This window comes from Pan paniscus, chromosome 14, assembly GCF_029289425.2.
Source record: "Pan paniscus chromosome 14, NHGRI_mPanPan1-v2.0_pri, whole genome shotgun sequence".
Taxonomy (NCBI): Eukaryota; Metazoa; Chordata; class Mammalia; order Primates; family Hominidae; genus Pan; species Pan paniscus.
This window is the reverse complement of record NC_073263.2, coordinates 27932675-27951918: the sequence shown is the minus strand read 5'-3', so window position 1 is coordinate 27951918 and position 19244 is coordinate 27932675. Positions and strand designations below refer to the sequence as shown.

The 19244-nt window shown below is 42.7% G+C and overlaps 1 protein-coding gene across 1 annotated transcript in view; it reads left to right on the top strand.

Moving 5' to 3' along the window:
- The window catches only part of FLT1 (fms related receptor tyrosine kinase 1), a 194688-nt gene that overhangs the window by 134150 nt on the left and 41294 nt on the right, over positions 1 to 19244 (top strand). Inside the window, exons 15-16 of the mRNA XM_003818327.6 lie at positions 3252 to 3383; positions 15366 to 15472. Of these exons, the coding sequence (XP_003818375.1) occupies positions 3252 to 3383; positions 15366 to 15472 (239 nt within the window). The remainder of the gene's footprint in view (positions 1 to 3251; positions 3384 to 15365; positions 15473 to 19244) is intronic.

Genomic DNA, 19244 nt, shown 5'->3' with positions numbered 1-19244 from the left:
AATGGGAAGGATCAAATAAGTCTGATTAGCATACCCATCAGCTCAAATATCATTTATTTGTGGTGGGAACACTTAAAATCCTCTTTTAGCTATTTTGAAGCGTGCATTATTTTTAGCTGTTGTCACTTTGCTGTGTAATAGAATGCCAGAACATATTCCTCTTATCTAACTGTAACTTTGTACCCAGTGACCAATATCTTCCCTGTCCGTATCCAACTCTCCCCACCCCAGCCTGTGGTAACCATCACTCTACTCTCTACATCTATGAGTTCAACTTTTTTAGATTCCACATATAAGTGAAATCATGCAGCATTTGTCTCTCAGTGCCTGGCTTATTTCGCTCAACATAATGTCCTCTAGATTCATCCATATTGTCATAAATGACAGAATTTCCTGTTATTTTTTAAGGCTGTAGTATTCCATTTTATATATACATCAAATTTTAAAAATCTATTCATCCATTGATGGACACATAAGTTGCCTCCATATCTTGGCTATTGTGAATAATGCTGCAATAAACATGGGAATGCAGACATCTCTTCAGCATCCTTGATTTCAATTTCTTTGGGTAGATACCCAGTAGTGGGATTGCTAGATCATATAGCAGTTTTCTTTTTAGTTGTTTGAGAGGCTCCATATGGTTTTCCAAAATGGCCGTAATAATTTATAATGCCACCAACCGTGTATAAGGGTTCCCTTCTTTCCACATCCTCATCAACACTTGTGATCTTTTATCTTTTTAATAATAGCTAATCTAATAGGTGTGAGGTGCTATCTCATTTGGTTTTTTTCTTGTTTTTTGAGACAAAGTCTCGCTCTGTCACCCAGGCTGGAGTGCAGTGGCACGATCTCAGCTCACTGCAACCTCTGCCTCCCCAGTTCAAGTGATTCTCCTGCTGCAGCCTCCCAAGTAGTTAGGATTACAGGCATTCGCCACCACACCCCGCTAATTTTTGTATTGTTAGTAGAGATTGGGTTTCATCATGTTGGCGAGGCTGGTCTTGAACTCTTGACCTCAGATGATCCGCCCACCTCAGCCTCCCAAAGTGCTGGGATTACAGGCATGAGCCACTGCACCTGGCCTCTTTTGGTTTTGATTTACATTTTTGTGATTGGAGATGGTGAGTATTTTTTTCATATAACTGTTGGCCATCTGTCTTCTTTTGAAAAATGTCTATTTGATTTCTTTGCCCATTTTTAAATAGGATTATTGGTTTCCTTGTTATTGAGTAGTTTGAGTTCCTTATATATTTTGGATATTGGCTCCTTATCTGATGTATGATTTGCAAATACTTTTTCCCAATCTGTAGGTTGTCTCTTCACTCTATTAATTGTTTCCTTTGCTGTGCAAAAGGTTTTTAGTTTGATGCAATCCCATTTGCCTATTTTTGCTTTCGTTGCCTGTGCTTTTGGGGTCATATCCAAGAAATCTCTTCCCAGACCAATATCGTGGAGTTTTTCCCCCACATTTTCTTCTAGTAGTTTTATAGTTTCTGGTCTTACATTTAAGTTTGTAATACATATTGAGTTCATTTTTATATAAGGGATGAGAGAAGGGTCCATTTTCATTTTTCTGTATGTAGATATCCAGTTTTCCCAACACCATTTATTAAGGAGACTGTCCTTTCCCCATTGTGTGTTCTTGGCACCTTGTCAAAAATCAGTTGACCATAGATGTTTGGGTTGATTTCTGGGCCCTTGCCTATTCCGTTGGTTGATGGATCTGTTTTTATAACAGTACCATGCTGTTTTGACTATCATAGCTTTGTAATATTACATTTTCTTTTTTAAGCTTTCAAATATTTCTCAACTTTTCTATATTGAGTACATCTTTCATAAGAGAAATACAAACTATTTAAACTAATGAAATACAGCCTATAGTCTGGCCAGGCCTGTTTTATCACTATTCTGGAACAAGTACTCAATTCCTGTTTATTTCCACATCATGCCATTTCTCATGCTTCCGTTTCTCATTTCACCTCTGACAATCCTTCAAACCTCAACTCGAGGCCCACCTCTTCTATGCAGCCTTCCCCACGTATACCCTTCCTTACTGATCTCCTTCCCTGTGCCAGACCTTCCACTTAATTAGGTATACTGTGCTACATTCACTCATTCTCTTTCATTAAACATTTTCTATTTGCTGGCTTGTGTGTGTGAGTGTATGTGTTGAGCATGTGTGGGAGAGAGAGAATGTAAATGTGTGTGTTTGGTATGAATTAATTTTTCCTTCTCAACAGATACCATGTCTTAGCCTGCCCACATCTTAGCCTGCTGTTTGTTTTGTAACACGAACTGATGGCAGAGTAAATACTCAACAGACCCTTGGTGATAGTACAAGGTATTGAAGCTTCAAGGTCTTGAAGCCTTTCAGGGGTCTGAAAATTCTTGGGGCTCCTTCCACTGCACTGTGCTCTGTAGTAACCCTTAAGCTTACATTTACTGAGCACTTACTATGTACCATGGGCTTGCCATTTATTTTTTCATTTATAGAGTAAGAATTACTTTCATTTTTATCTTAAGATTAAGGAAACTGAAACTTAGAAAGATCAAGTAACTTGCCTAAGTGACAAAGCTTGAAGCGCTAAGGCATGGATTAAAACACAGCCCAGGCAAACTCTTCATCACTAGGCTATATTGACTCACCAGGCCTTATGACAAATGAAATATTAGTTTCTTTGACCCATATGTCACAAATGTGCTTTCAGTCAAACTGCATGCTCTTGGTGAAGTTACTTAATCTCACAGAATCTCAGTTTCCTCATTTGTAAAAGGAAGACAGTATTAGCTGACAGGCTGGTTGTAAATGTCAAGGTATGAAAGTGTGTCGCATAGTGCCGAGCACACAGAGGGCGTTGAGTCAATGATAGTTGTTATTATTAGATATGCTGCCTTCTTGATGTCTTCAACTTTCAAGTTGGGCATGGCAGCTGCCTCGCATTTCTTTCTACAGGGTGGGTGGATTTGCATCTCCGAAGCTGGGGATCACAGCTCTGCTGGGTGGTGAAGGTGCTATTAGAAAGCCTGTAAAAAAAAAAAAAAAAAAAAAAAAAAAAAAAAAAGAAGAAGGAAAGAAAAGAAAAAGAAAGCCTGGACCCAGAGAAAACAAATAAGCAACCCTGCCCCAGGTTCACTAGAGCTCGGATTTCCTTGTCTGAATGCATAATGATAGGAAGAAGGCTGTGTTACAGAAGTAGCTGTTTTTTGTTTGTCATCCAGGCCCACTAATCTAAACATCTCTCACCCCTCAGGAATTATTTTAGGACCAGGAAGCAGCACGCTGTTTATTGAAAGAGTCACAGAAGAGGATGAAGGTGTCTATCACTGCAAAGCCACCAACCAGAAGGGCTCTGTGGAAAGTTCAGCATACCTCACTGTTCAAGGTAAACAGCTGCTTAAGAAAGCAACAAGAAATTGGTCAGACATCTATTTCCCTGTTTGTTTAACTTTCCACCTCCCAGTCTCCTGCTGCCCGCTCCAGTCTGTTCCTTTCCCTGACCTCCTTCTCCCCTCTCCCTGCCACTCCGGGAAGGGACTGTCTGGTTCTGTCTGGCAAAGCAGAAGGTGAAGACACTGGCTGGCCATCCTCGAGAGCCCGAAGTCCGAACACAGTGTCTGCGGGAGAAGTCGTTCCCAGAAGAAAGGAAACCCAGTTCTGACTGTGTTATTACGCCCTGCCACAGAGAGTGGCCAGAGTAGTCCACACCTGTGAGAGAGATGTCCAAAATGGAAGAAAAGGGAGGGGGTAGCTGAGGAGGGGGAACTCGCACACTTAAAATTGTTCATTTGTTTTCCTTTTCTAATTCCCAGGAGTTAGACATATGCTGCTATTCCAAATGCTTTTATAAGCTGGCTTTTAAAATGAAGTGGGCTGTAATATATTATCAGAAAGAAGCAACATGTAATCAACAGATCACATTTAAGAAAAATATTCCAAGTGCTTCCTCTTTATAGGTCTCAGACAGTTTGCTCAGCAGCAAAATACAAAGAGGCCTAATCCTACCCTGGCTATGGCCATGTGGCTTACATTTGGAAAACAGTTTCGACCTCAGTTTCAGTTCTCTAATGCTAAGAATCATCCAAAACATAAAATTTACAACATCATAAAATATCAGATTGGCACCTCTTAGATGTAAATATCTATGGCATATTGAGGTTTTACGTGAAAAGATGGAATTTGTTCAGTAGCCTATTTCCAAATGCTAACCAGTCGACTTCAGAATATGCAAGTATTTTGCGGGGAGGAACTAGGAAGAAGGCAATGTACTTCAGTTTTTTTCCCCCTGAAACTTACATTGCTTAAATATTTTAACTCTGAGAATTCAAACCCCTTTAAAACAGAACATCATCTTTATTCTTTCACAAGGAGATGATTTTAAAGAGCCCCCTGAAAGTCTGAAACTACTCTACCACAAATTTATACTTTCAGAAAAAGTGAGAGGGTAGCATTCCCCAAATACCTTTAGTAATGGTTTTGTCTCGCAAATAATCCTTGTTCTAAAACATTATGTTCACTTTTCTGCTCGCTCATACAGAAACAATTTATTAGCATCTCTGTTTAACACCTTCTTCCCCAGATAGCTGCTAATCTGTCTTTTAACAGGCACCCCAGACATATAGCCCTCAGGAATGGCCGTGTCGGGCCAGGGAACACAGAGAGCAAGGAGACCTCACTAATCCTCAGAGCAAATGTCATTTCCCCCATATCCTCCCAACCACCCCATGAGATACACAGAGCAGTGATAAACCTCCAGAGAGGTCTGAACTGACTCACCCAACTCACACAGTCTAGTCATGGCAGACCAGAGGAGAAAACTGAACTTTTCTCAGACTCCCCTCCCCTCACCCCATGACTGCCTTCCCCTGTCCCCACCCCTCCACCAGGGAATATGGGGCAGCAATGGCTGGACTCTTATGGCCTGGAAGGAGCCTGGGTATGAAGCAGTGACGTTTTTGCGTGTTTGTAGGTCTCCCCAAAGTCTTGACTTCCTTCCTTTTTCTGCCAGGTTGATGTGGGTTTCTCAGAAGCCAGTGTGCTTAAAACTGTGCATTTACGACATCTGTGAGTTTCTTCTCCCCACCTTCAGAACGACCACCCTTCTGTTCGCCAGCAGTCTGCTCTGCAGGAGGCCTGCTGTTATTCTTTCGCTGCTCCAGGCCAGATCAGCAGCACCGTGGGGCCTTCCAGATTGGGTTAGAGTCAGTCGTTTGGCCATTAGTGAGCTGGACTTGCCACATAACGCCAAGCGTGGCCTCTGTTTGTGATGTTAGTGCATCCTGGAGTAGGCTCCACCCCCTATTCCAGCCAAATCCTTCTTATCCTCTCAGGCCAGCTGAAATGCTTTCTGCCCTGGAATATCCTCCGGGATGAACAGCTGAGGCAGATACTCATTCTCTGCTCTCTCACTCCCCGCTTCTGGAATCATTAGTCAGTACTTATTTTATTCTGCCTTTTATTATTATTTTGGCGTTGATATGCTTCTCTTCCCTACCGAATTATAAACTTTGAGACAGTACTGTCTGACATATCTTTGTATCCTGTACACATGCCCAGCACTTAGCACGAAATATTTATTTAGGACCTTTATGTGCAGGCGCTGTGCTGGACTTGTGACATACTTAATCCTATTAACCTTGTAAGAATCTAAAGAAGTCAATAGTAGTATCTTCAATCTACAGATGGGAAGATGGAAACTCAAGTTAAACAACTTGCCCAAAGTCGCACAATGACTGTGTGGTGAGGCTGAGACTTGAGTCCACGTATACCTCAGAATATTTCCGCCCTTCCTCTGCTCTTCTCATTCCTGAGGTGCCTTAGGAAGTTGTCTGCAAGGACTTAGGATAAAATTGAGCAAAAGCACTCTTTCAGTGATCCTGTTATTTTTATTTTCTCCATTTCTCTCATGTTTACATGCCTCTAGACTTCCTATGCTGATTCCTTTTCCCATTAATGTTATGCTTTTCTGAAAAGTCAGATGTTAAGAATACTGCATTACTGATAATTTCTAAACCTTTCTGTTAGCCATATCATTTACTCTTGTGAAAAGTGGAGGTAATTTTCACTTGAATTGCCCATATGGGTTGCCACATATATATAATATATGGCATATATAATGGAATATATATTTATATATTCCATTATTTTGTTCATTATTGCCCCCAACTGCCATGCTTTTTGAACTCTTGTGTCTGCTTTTTGTAGTTTTTTGGCCTTCTCCTTTGCTCTCTTTTATAAAAGTGATGGCTATATCCAACCTTTTTTGCTTAAAAAAAGTAGTTAGCTGAAAATATAGATTACATGATTGGCAATCATCCAGCCACACCTGAAATATTGTGCCCATTTATAAAAGAAACAAATAAGTAGCGCTATATCCTGGATAGGAATAGAATAGTGCCAGAAAATGAGGATACTTAGTCCAAAAAAGAGACAACATGGGGGTAACAAGATTGTTTTCTTGAAATAGTTTAGGAGCTTTCTGACAGAAGAGGCATTTAACTCATTCTCTGACACACCAGAAAAGATAACTAGAACCAAGGAAGGGAGATGGTAGTGAAATTTCCAAGAGGCAGGTTTCAAGTCTATATAAGAATATAACTTTGCACAGGAAGAAATTTTGAATGTTAATAGTATGTGGACCTTAGAAAGGCCTGCATGTGTGAGTCAGATGCAGTATCTTGAATGGAAGGAGTTTGGATTCACTGGATTAACATTTGATCTTAGGATGCTGTTCACAACAGCTGAATACGGTACCTGCTCATTAATTTTATAATGGAAATGGGACTCTTCTTCTAGAGTCATTGTTCTTACCACCCTGGTAGCTATGAAACATTCCCTAGATTTAGACTTTATTTCCTGTTAGATGCATATGGACCCTCACACTGACCTATCTTGTCAAATTGAGTTTAGGAAATAAAACCAAGCGAACAAGTTGTGTCTGTGGCTATGTTTAACAGATTTAAAGAGGTTGGTGAATTAGCCAGGAAGGAAACTGTCTGCTCTTTTTATTTCCTTTGAAAAAGGATTCTTATACTCACAGATAAAACAATGTGTTATTTTTGTATCCGTAAAGGATGAATGAACTGTGGAGTCAAAGTACCTTCTTTAAATAATCACAGGTCTTGTTTGGTTTGGACCTAGTGCCAGCACGAGGACACATGAAGCTCTCAAAGGGGAAATTCCATATCAAAACCGACAACAGAAGTGTTAGTAACTAAAATCATTTCTGAAATTAACATAGCACTCAGTAGCCCTGGAACTCAATGGGGCTGTTACAATTTCATCCAAGGACTTAAGCTATGCTTTATAATTATTAATGCAAATAACCACAATATATATAAAAACATTCTTTTTTTTTTTTTTTTTTTTGAGACACAGTCTTGCTCTGTCAGCCAGGCTAGAGTGCAGTGGCATGATCTTGGCTCATTACAACCTCTGCCTCCTGAGCTCAAGCAATTCTTCTGCCTCAGCCTCCCGAGTAGCTGGGATTACAGGCGTGTGCCACCACGCCTGGCTAATTTTTGTATTTTTAGTAGAGACGGGGTCTCACCATGTTGGCCAGGCTGGTCTCGAACTCCTGACCTCAGGTAATCCACCCACCTCGGCCTCCCAAAGTGCTGGGATTACAGGCGTGAGCCACGCGCCCAGCCAAGAACATTCTTATATCAGATTTAGGCCTTACTATATTTCAGTATCATTTATAAGTACATAGGAGAAGACAACTTGAAGAAGAATAACTATCATTCTAAGCATTTTTTGAAGATGATTGACAGATACAAAAATCACAAAGGCACAAAAGGACTACATGAGGGTCCTGCAGCCTAAATGCTGGTCATGGCATTAGAGGCTGATTTGCAAACGATTGCACGTTGTCACTTGTTTGAGAAAGGACTCATCCAGTAGAAAGTAGACACTGTGTTCCCTAATAAATTAAATCCCAGAAGTCAGTAATAGAAAAAACTGAAAACAATATGGCCATGGGTCTTCAGTCACTCCTTTCTATTGCCCTTGGCCAGCTATCAGTTTTCAGTTCTCCATTTTGACCCTCCTCTGATCCCTGACTGACCTCCCTCCACGTTAGCTCCTCTCTTCCTGAATCCTGCCCCCAAATTCACTCCTATGACTATCCTGGCACTGAGAAAGGATGTGATAAACTAATTCGCATGAATATGCTGGGGATTGATGTTACACCTCTCATGGGTGTTGGCTATTTAGAAAGGTTTCCCGAGGAGAGAGCAGTGCTCAAAACAGAGATAAACCAGCTGTGCACTAATGCCAATAGGAGGGCTGAGGGACAGGGATACACATGCCTTTATACTTCAAATCTAACCAGTGACATAAAGCTGGCCTTGATCAAGAAGAATTTAAAAAAATGGTGATGGAATTCAGTTAGGCTGATTTGAGGTCTTTGTAGAGAGTTCTTGAGGCAAAATAATTCAAACTCAAAAGATATTCATCTTAATTCCTTCCGTAGAAACTAGGCGGGCATAAAACTGCATCGGGTATCATAGAAGTGGGTGTTAGGTCTAGAGAACTTGGTGCTGGGCTCTGCGAGGGCCTGGGACCATGTAATTAATATCTTGTGCTTATAGAACATGCAGTGCACTATTTTCAGCACATAACATCCGTAATCCTACTCAAGTTTTGCAATAATCCTACAGGTACAAGGAAGTACAGTTAGTTAAAAGGGAGAATCTAGGCTCAAAAAGGTTAAGTGACTTGTCCAGGGTTACATAGCTTGGAAATGGCAGAGCTGAGAATTGTAGCCATGTTCAACCATCCTGCTCTATTGCTCTATAGGTTTTATGCTCTATACCTCAACTTTAAGGTAGCACAGCATGGTGGTTAAAAAGACCCATTCTGAAGCCGGATGCCTCACTCTTCATGGGCTGCATAACTTTTGCCAAGTTCCTTACCTTCCTGGTGCTTCCAGTCTCTCATTGTAAAATGGGCATGCTAATGATGGTATACCAATCTTTATAGGCTTGTTGTAAGGATTAACACATTTAAAACAGCATCTGGCATATAATAAAAATTTTGTAAGTGTTAGCTAACATTACCGTTTGTTAACATGATATACCAAATTCCATTTCAACAAAAGTTTCTGTATTATACTTTTCCTGGACTTAACCAGTGGGTCACCTAAAAGGTGTTCTAAGCCACAGAATTCCTGTTTGACTTAAGGATTTAACTTGTGAAAAAAGAAATGTGTTCCAGAACTAACGTCACGTAACAGCAATTTAAATATCCTTACTTAACAGTACTCTTGAAAATGTACTTAAAATGTAATGGGAATACAGCATTTCCATACATCACTGTCCTTAGGAGTGGTTCCAAATTGGTGTACATAGATTCCTAAAAAACTTCATCGACAGTAATAAAGGTCTGCAGGCCTATTTTAACATTTCAATAGGCTCTAGAGAAACCATATAGTAAGTAAGATTACCTGGATTATGCTGACTGGGTTTTACATAGAAGGAGATGGCACTGGTTGAGTGGCTTATGTTGCTCAGGGATCTTGAGAGTCAGGTCAAAGTGCATCTGAGTAATTTTCTTTTCGTTCATACCTAAATCTTTATGGAGACTTCCTCTGAGTCAATGCTGGAGACTCAAAGCGAACAAGAAACATGTCCTTCTCTTGAGGTCCTAACAGGTTAATGGGCAATAAACCCACGTAAGTAGTTACTCAAATTATAATAACAATAGAACCAGAGAATAACACCTAAACCAACCCTAGGATCAGGCAAATTTCTCAGGGAGGTAGTGGACCAGTTGTTTGCAGAAATTGATGAGTACTTAGGTCCAAATCTGATTTGTTTCAGAAAGAAAAGGCAACTTGTATTAAATAATACATGCAATGTGTTTCGATGAAAAAAAATTACTCTGCACTTGAGGTCCAAAAAGTGATAAGGAAAAAAAAAAGAAAAGGGTTGGAGTAAGGGGTGCAGGTGGAGAAACAGAGAGACGGTGGGAGAGGGAGGGAGAGAGGGAGAGAGAGAGAAAGGAAAGAAGGAAGGAAGGAGGGAAGGAAGGAAAGAAGAAAGGAAGGAGGGGAGGAGGGAAGGAAGGAAGGCAGGCAAGCAGGCTTCAAAATAATAGCTAACACTAAGTTAACACAATTCACGTGTGAGGAAGGGGCTGTTATCTCCACTTTGTAAGGATGAGGAAACTGGGGCACAGAGTACCTGCCCTTTCCCGATGAAACCTGTGTTTGGTCCCTAAGTCAAGGCAGGCCCTGGGACAAGGTGCTCTGGTCTTTTGCTTGGGGTGTTTCCTTAACTCCTTGGGAAACTCTGTCTGGTTATATTGCATGAGCTGAGTTGGCTGGCTCTGCTGCCTACCCATTCATGCAGTCTGATACCACACAGGGCCATACATCAGGGCTGGTGTGATGCCACCAGACCATGCAGCCCAGGCCGTGTGTACAGAGAGCTACTATTGCTATGGAAAGCTCAGGACACTGCGCAGCTGCAGAGACGTCAGGCAAGATACACACCCCTTCAGAACTCAGACCATCCCTGGTGTGGCATCTCCCCTCCCTATTCCAAAAGGGATGGTATAAAGCCTGGGAGAGTACTTGACATGGAATGCTCTGTGCAACCAGGTCAACAGTCTGTCATAGACACAGTTAACATACACTCTTCAAATTGGCTATATTCTTGTCAGTATCCCAAATAAAAATAACCTTGTACTGTGTCCTGATGCTGGCCTTTCATGCACATCATGCGGGAGCCACGTCCCTGAGACCCAGTGCTAACTCCTAGTTACTGTCAAATCCCACCCACATTTCCCTGGCCTCTTTCCACTCCTGTGTGCTGCTGGGTTATCTCATGCACTTAGCTCATCAGCTGTCACCAGCAAGTTGAAGCTGGGTTTAGTCAGGCCAGTGTGTTTGACTGCTGAGAAAACACCTAAGGGTTCACTTCAGTCAGTCACCCAGCATAAGACTGTCCTAACAGTCGCTTTTCAAACAGAGATAGAGACTAAGCCATCAAATGCAATAGAGCATTGATACTACAGCACATACTGTAAAATTCTAATATTTTTCAATAAGCAGTACTGAACATTATTAATATTAAATAGATCTTTCCTTCCCGATAAATGGTCATCTTGAAGATGTTTTTTAATGGGCTGATTCCTTAAATGTGTAAGTATTGCACACAAACACATTTGGTCCACTGAAATGAATTTTGCTTAAGTAAGGACTGTGGAATTAGACTTTGGGGGTCAGCTTCCTGTCCCATAGAATGCAGCAGGAAAGTTCCCACAATCAAGGGGGCCTCTCTTAGTGCATTCCATGCGGGAAGCATCTGCAGAGGTTTTATGCAGACAGTGCAATGTCTCAAGATGCTATCAGCATCTCCGACAGCCAAAGGCCACTGTGTCCTGAGAGGATCCCAATCCCAATCAAATTCCACAAAATTTATTTGCAGCATAAGCAAGAATGTGTGCGTGTGTGTGTGTGCACGCGCGTGTGTGTGTGTGTGTGTACAGCAAGGCCGCATTAAACCTCACTGTCACTGTGGAGAAAGAAACCAAACTCATATGAACTTGAGCTTACAATCTTCCCATTGTGAGGATGTGTAGTGAGAGAAAAGGTTATCACACTTAGAAATTTCTTTAAGGAAGTTATTTTCAATCAACCCCATGAGGTTCAGGGAAACTTAAGACCAGCTGACAAAGCAGCAAATAAGCCAATTCATTCATTTGACCACTATTTTCAGGATGTCTACTATATGCCAGGCACTATTCTGAACCCTGGGAATGTAGCAGTGAAGAAGAGGACCATAGCCCTACGTTCTGCTGCTTCACTCAGAACTTATAACACACTCATCAGTTCATAGTTGAATACCAGACTGTGAGCTCCAACCATGCCCTTTCTCTTCTAACTGTATACCAGCACCTAGAACATATCTGCAACAGAGGTGGTGGTCAATATGTTTTATGAAGTAATACACAGGAACAGAGACGTGACCCTAAACTCTTTTTTTTTTTTTTGAGACGGAGTCTCGCTCTGTAGCTCAGGCTGGAGTACAGTGGCGCAGTGGCACCATCTCGGCTCACTGCAACCTCCGCCTCCCGCGTTCAAGCAATTCCCCTGCCTCAGCCTCCTGAGTAGCTGGGACTACGGGCGCCTGCCACCATGCCCAGCTAATTTTTTGTATTTTTAGTAGAGACGGGGTTTCACCGTATTAGCCAGGATGGTCTCGATCTCTTGACCTCATGATCCGCCTACCTCGGGCTCCCAAAGTGCTGGGATTACAGGCATGAGCCACCGCGCCCGGCCCCTAAACTCTTTAAAACCCTCATGAAACTCTTTAGAGGTAGGTAAAGCAAAACATATATATACATTCATTCGCCCAAGCTGATGAGTAGGGTGAATAAGTTATGGACTCAGTCATCAGGAAGCACACATTTTGGCAGAGAAATAGCAAAAGCCAAAGCATGGAGGTTCTGAAGGGTTGGTGTATTTAAGAAACTATAAGAACTGTGGCGTGACTGAAGCAAGTGGGAGGACAGCAGGAGATGAAGCTGAAAAGAGAGGCAAGGTTGGGCATAAAGGATTTAAGGATTTGGACTTTTATCCTGATGGTGACAGGGAACAGATGACGGAATTTAGACAGAAGAGTAATAGGATTTTAAATTGGTGATTTGGCAAGATCACTCTGGCTGCAGAGGTGGAGGACAGACTGGAGGGAGCCATGGCCAATGAGGTAGTCCTGGTGAGAACTGATAAGGCCTTATTTTAGGCAGTCACAGCTGGGTAGGAGAGCTGATAATTTAATGATCCAAGGAAGTAGAATGGGCAGGACTTTGTGATGGGTTGGATGGAGAGAAAATATCAGTTTCCACTCCAGACTAAAAGATAACTTTGTGGCGGGGACTATGGCCAATAGGAAGTGATTAATCTGCGCTTGTAAAGGCTGGAAGGATCAGAGAGGAGGAAGTGGCATACTCTTGAAAGCTTAGTGGTTAAGCATGTGAAGTCAGATTATCTGGGTTAAAATCACAGCTCCACCACTTGCAGGCTGTGTGACTTTGGGCAAGAGGCTTAATCTGTCTGTGTCTCAATTTCCTCATTCATAAAATGGGAATAATCTAGCTTGTCGGATTTTTGTGAGTCTTTGGTGAATGAATATATGTTGGTCCTTAGAAAAGTCCCTAGAATAGGAAGCACTCAATAAGGGCCAATGAGTTATTGTTATCTCAGGTTTCCAGCTTGTGCATTTGCTATGATTTGGGCAGGAAACCTTGGCTCCAACTGCCTGCAGCCTTTAGATCAAAACCATCACACAGATGCTCAGAATCCTCTATGGTCTGGTCCTGTCTTGTATCTTGTATTATACTGCCCTATCTTTTCCCAGGTCTGGGTCTTGTGTCTTGTTTTGGTTTTGAGATGGAGTCTCACTCTGTCACCCAGGATGGAGTGCAGTGGTGCGATCTCAGCTCACTGCAACCTCCGCCTCCTGGGTTCAAGCTATTCTCCTGCTTCAGACTACCGAGGAGCTGGGTGCCCCCCCCCCCACCACACCCAGCTAATTTTTTTTTTTGTATTTTTAGTAGAGACAGGGTTTCACCATGTTGGCCAGGCTGGTTTTGACCTCCTGACCTCAGGTGATCTGCCCGTCTCGGCCTCCCAAAGCGCTAGGATTACAGGCGTGTGCCATCGCACTTGGCCAGGTCTGGGTCTTTACTCATACTGTTTCCTCTGCCTATAATGCCCTCCCCTGCCTTCATCCCTGCAGATTAAAATTCATGTCAAATGCCACCTCTTCAAAAAAGTATTATTAGATTACTATTAGATAGTAGTATATATTAGATTCCCTCAACTGCCGAATCTTTTAAAATCTAATTTCTTTGTATTTGCCTTAAGTCTCTTGGTTAGGTTTCAATGGGCTCCTTGAGAGTGGCAACTGTCCCTCATTAATCTTTCTATCTCCTCCGGCCCCTAACCTTGCCTCTAGTACAACTCAATACATCTTTGTTGCATTGAAACAGAGGGCCCCCAAGATGAAGTGCTCATGTATGAAACTGGAGTATTACTGCCCCTGACTTCATAGTTTGCATGCTTAGAATATAAGTGCTCAGCAAATTAGATCCTCATCCACATCATTATTTCTAAAAAGAAAGTTTCACTTGTCCTTTGCCCACCTTAATATAAACATCTATCTGTCTGTCTCTCTCTCTTTCCCTCCCTCTCTCTTTTGAGACCGGGTCTTGCTCTGTTGCCCAAGCGGGAGTTCAGTGGCACAATCATAGCTCACTACAGCATGGAACGCCTGGGCTCAAGTGATCCTCCTGCCTCAGCCTCCAGAGTAGCTGGGATTACAAGTGTGTGCTACCACATCTTTTCTTTTTTTTTTTAAGAGAAGGCGTCTTGCTATGTTGCCCAGGCTGGTCTCAAACTCCGGGGCTCCAGCAATCTTCCCTCCTTAGCCTCCCAAACTGCTAGGATTACAGATGCCAGCCACCATGCCCAGCCACTTCTGTCTCATTGTAGTTAAGTTAAAGGATAAAGGCATTACTTTAGAATTCCTGGGAAATTGCTCACAAGAATCAATACTGTTCTGGCCCATGGAGGCATTTCTTTACAAATTCCAGAGTTCCCTCTCTGGAGGCATGGCTTGAATACTTTAAGTCTTTTCCTTTTGGTCTTGGAGGAACAGTGCTCAGCTTTTGATCTCTGTGATTCTGATAGAGAAGGTGACTGGGAAGGATTCAGGTCCAGCAATTGCCTCTTCTATCTCAGGCCCCCCAGTCTGGCTGATGAAGCCAGAAACAGAGCCCTAGACACAGGGAGTGGGATGTGGGCGCTTTGGGCTGGCAGTTCCAAAGGGAGCAAACAGGCAACTGTGACAGTCCTGGATTTATTTTTATTCTTAAATTCTACTTTGAAGAATTTTGTGAGTCCCAAAGAAGCCCTTTTATATCATTATTTTGTCTTTTTTTTTTTTTTTAGAATTTCCTCTAAAACTCATTAGGGAGATTTAACATATTCCAGATTTAGCATTTTAATGGGCTTTTGTTCCTGCCTTAATTTTTTCCCATTTTTAATTTCTCCTCTGATTTTTACTTAGCTGTTTCTGGAATTACAAAGTTTGCAAACTTGACAGCAAAATTTCTGGAAAGCCTTTTCTATGTGAGTTCATTATGTGAGTTCATGTATACTGCCTTTTCTATGTGAGTTCATGTATACTGCCTGGCTTAGAAGGTAAGAGATCTGTCCCAGAGACTGATTTTGTGGCCGCAGATTGGGTTCGCTATGATAAACCATTTAGGGAAACTGAGCCTCTTTTATAAAACCACAAAGATTCTGAGTTTGGGAATTTCTTTGTTGCACCACTATTGTGATTTTTTTTCTCTCCAGGAACCTCGGACAAGTCTAATCTGGAGCTGATCACTCTAACATGCACCTGTGTGGCTGCGACTCTCTTCTGGCTCCTATTAACCCTCTTTATCCGAAAAATGAAAAGGGTAAGAACATAGGTGATGTTCTATGCTCCTTTTTACATATATTCTAAAAAGCCTGATCTGATGTCTAGAGTAGGCAAACAAATGTTAGACCCTCTTTCTTTCCCTTCCCTCTCATTCCTATCTCTGGTGAACACAGAAAGAAAATAAATCATCAAAATGTCTCTAGCCACAAGGTGGGGTGTTCAAAAGAAAAGCCGTAACAATGAACTGATGAATACTTCTCAGGGACAGAAGGTATTTTTGATATAAAATATGTTAATAGAGTCTTTAAAGTCAGTGTGGGACCTGTGAAACCTTTATTTCCTAACGCTCACTCTCTGCTAAGAAATAAAAAGGAGACTGGGCATGGTGGTACGTGACTGTAATCCCAGCACTTTGGGAGACCGAGGCAGGAGGATCGCTTGAGGCCAAGAGTTCAAGACCAGCCTGTCCGACATAGTAAGACCCTGACTCTACAAAAAATTTTAAAACTTAGGCAGGTATGGTGGTGCACACCTGTAGTCCCAGCTACTCGGGAGGCTGAGGTGGGAAAATCACTTTAGCCTGGGAGGTCAAGTGAGCAGTGAGTCATATGCCACTGCACTTCAGCCTGAGCGACAGAGTGAGACCCTGTCTCAAAAAAAAAAAAAAAAAAAAAAGTAAAGGCCCCACCTTTGACTTCTCTCATAACATATTGGAAGTAAAAATAAGTGGACTCTTTTTCTATACTTTCTGAGTCACACCACAAAATTAAGTTCTTTAGAGTGTGAGGTCCAGGTTGGCATTCAGGGCATCAGATTTCTATACTTAGGTCTGTAATATGATCTGCTTCTCTGAAATCCAGTGGGAAAAGAGCTTACATTTATTCATTCATTCATTCATGCTTCAAATATTTACTGCATACCCACTCAGTGCAGCATGCCAGGCCCTGTGCAAGACCCTCTGGTGACAGTGGGGCAGATGCTGGAGGGAGCAGTCAGGAGAGATTGGCTTTAATCAGCCACACAAATGTCAAACTGCAACTCTGAGTTAGCTGAAAGAGTAGCTGCCTAAAAGATGTGTAGGAGGAGTGTCAAGGTTAAGAAGAGAGGAAGGAGTGTCGTAGGCAGAGGCAAGAGCATTTAGGAGGCTGGGCAGGGGAGGGGGAACACAGTGAGAAGGAGAGACTGACAGAAGGCCAGGGCTACAGTGTGCAGAACAGGAGGAACAAGGTATGAGGTGAGGCTGCCAAGAAATGGGAAGGGAAAGCGGCAAGGCCTGGCCAGGCAGGGTCTCGTAGGCCATGGTGAGGAATTTGGTCCGTATTCTAAAAGCAATGGGAAGCCTTGGGGAAGAAAGCTATGTTAGACTAAGGCAGGAATGGGGGAGTGGGGCACCTAGTGTAACAGATATATGTCTGGAAAAATTATTTTGGCTACTGTGAGAAGAATGGACCCGGGGGGGGGGGGCAAGAGTGAATAGAGAGGCACCTGGTAGAAGACTTCATGGTAGTCCAGGTAAGAAATTATGGTGGCTGCCGGGCGCGGTGGCTCACGCCTGTAATCCCAGCACTTTGGGAGGCCGAGGCAGGTGGATCATGAGATCAGGAGATCGAGACCATCGTGGCTAACAGGATGAAACCCCGTCTCTACTAAAAATACAAAAAATTAGCCGGGCGTGGTGGAGGGCGCCTGTAGTCCCAGCTACTCGGGAGGCTGAGGCAGGAGAATGGCATGAACCTGGGAGGTGGAGCTTGCAGTAAGCCAAGATCACACCACTGCACTCCAGCCTGGGCTACAAAGCGAGACTCTGTCTCAAAAAACAAAAAAAGAAAGAAAAAAAGAAGAGAAATTTTGGTGGCAGGCCAGGCGCGGTGGCCCACACCTGTAATCTGAGCACTTTGGGACGCCTGGCACTCAGGGTGGATCACCTGAGGTCAGAAGTTCAAGACCAGCCTAGCCAACATGGTAAAAACCCGTCTCTACTAAAAATACAAAAAATTAGCTGGGCATGGTGGCAGGCGCCTGTAATCTCAGCTACTCAGGAGACTGAGGCAGGAGAATGGTTTGGACCCGGGGGCGGAGGTTGCAGTGAGCCGAGATCACCCCATTGCACTCCTGTCTGGGCAACAAGAGTGAAACTCCGTCTCAAAAAAAAAAAGAAAAGAAAGAAATTATAGTGGCAGCCGGGCGCAGTGGCTCACGCCTGTAATTCCAACACTTTGGGAGGCTGAGATGGGTGGATCACCTGAGGTCAGGAGTTCAAGACCAGCCTGGCCAACATGGTGAAACCCCGTCTCTACTAAAAATACAAAAATAAGCCGGGTGTGATGGCACTTGCCTGTAGTTTCAGCTAGCTACTAGGGAGGCTGAAGCAGGAGAATCACTTGAACCCGGGAGGCAGAAGTTGCAGTGAGTTGAGATCATGCCACTGCATTCTAGCCTGGGTGACACAGTGAGACTCTGTCTCAAAAAAGAAAGAAAAAGAAAGAAAGAGAGAGAGAGAGAAAGAAAGAAAGAAATTATGGTGCCTCTGGCTAAATGATTAGAGTCAAGGATATTTGGGAAGTAAAATCAGTAGGACTTGAGAAGTATCAGAAGGCCTTCTCAGTTTCTAGAGATTAGCCCTTATTAATATGCCAGGTCTTATGGGAAGCTCTTTATGTAGTATGTCAATAAATTATTCCAAAAATATGAAAAGGTAAATATATTATTATTCCCATTTTATAGAGAGGGCAACTGAGGCTCAGCAAGACAAAGTTAACTGATCCAAAGTCACTATGGTTGGACCTTAGTTTTGAACCCAGGCTATTTGACCTTAGATTTGATATTTACAACCAATAAGATATACTTTATAGTGCTGGTATGAGAGACAAGGCCAGCAGCCATCCTCTATGGTAAATGTTTAACATCAGGCTTTTGCCATTTGGAGTGACTGATTTTGACACATGACAACTAAGTCCACTGCTTGAGAAGGAAACAAAGGTCACACAATAGTTTTGAAAGGGGAGATACACCATATAGGGAAATACATCTAACAGAAGCAAAACTTGCCAAATCTGCAAGGGAGGTACAAAGGCTATAGGAGTTCAAAGGAGGAGAAGGGGAGAAAAAACTTCCGAGAAAGCGAGGCTTGAGACAGACTTTGAAGGCTGTAGCTGGAAGGAAAGAAGCAGAAAAACAGCCCGCCCTAGTCCTTCCTACTCCCCAGAGCGGGGAAGTAGTCTGGTTACTTAGCACAGAGGAGCACAGTAGAAATAAAACTGGAAAGGGGCCGGGCACGGTGGCTCATGCCTGTAATCCCAGAACTTTGGGAGGCCGAGGCGGGCAGATCATTTGAAGTCAGGAGTTTGAGACCAGCCTGGCCAACATGGTGAAACCCTGTCTCTACTAAGAATACAAAAATTAGCTGGGCATGGTGGCAGGCGCCTATGATCCTAGCTACTCGGGAAGCTGAAGCAGGAGAATCGCATGAACCCAGGAGGCAGAGGTTGCAGTGAGCCGAGATCATATCGCTGCACTCCAGCCTAGGCGACAAGAGTGAGACTCCATCTAAAAAATATAAAAAATTACAAAAATAAAACTGGAAAGGTACGTTGGGACTAGATTGAAGAGGTGCCTTCTATTTCTAAAATTCTGTGAAATTTTGATGTTAATAAGAAAGAATGAGAGCAAGAGATCATTATCTCAAAAACAGAATGCCTGTAAAATTTGAAAGGGATTGGGGGAGGCAAAGAGGAACAAGAGATCCCAAAATATTTCCATGTGGTTCCTCTAACGACAATGTAAATTCCTCATTGATAAAGATGGCATTT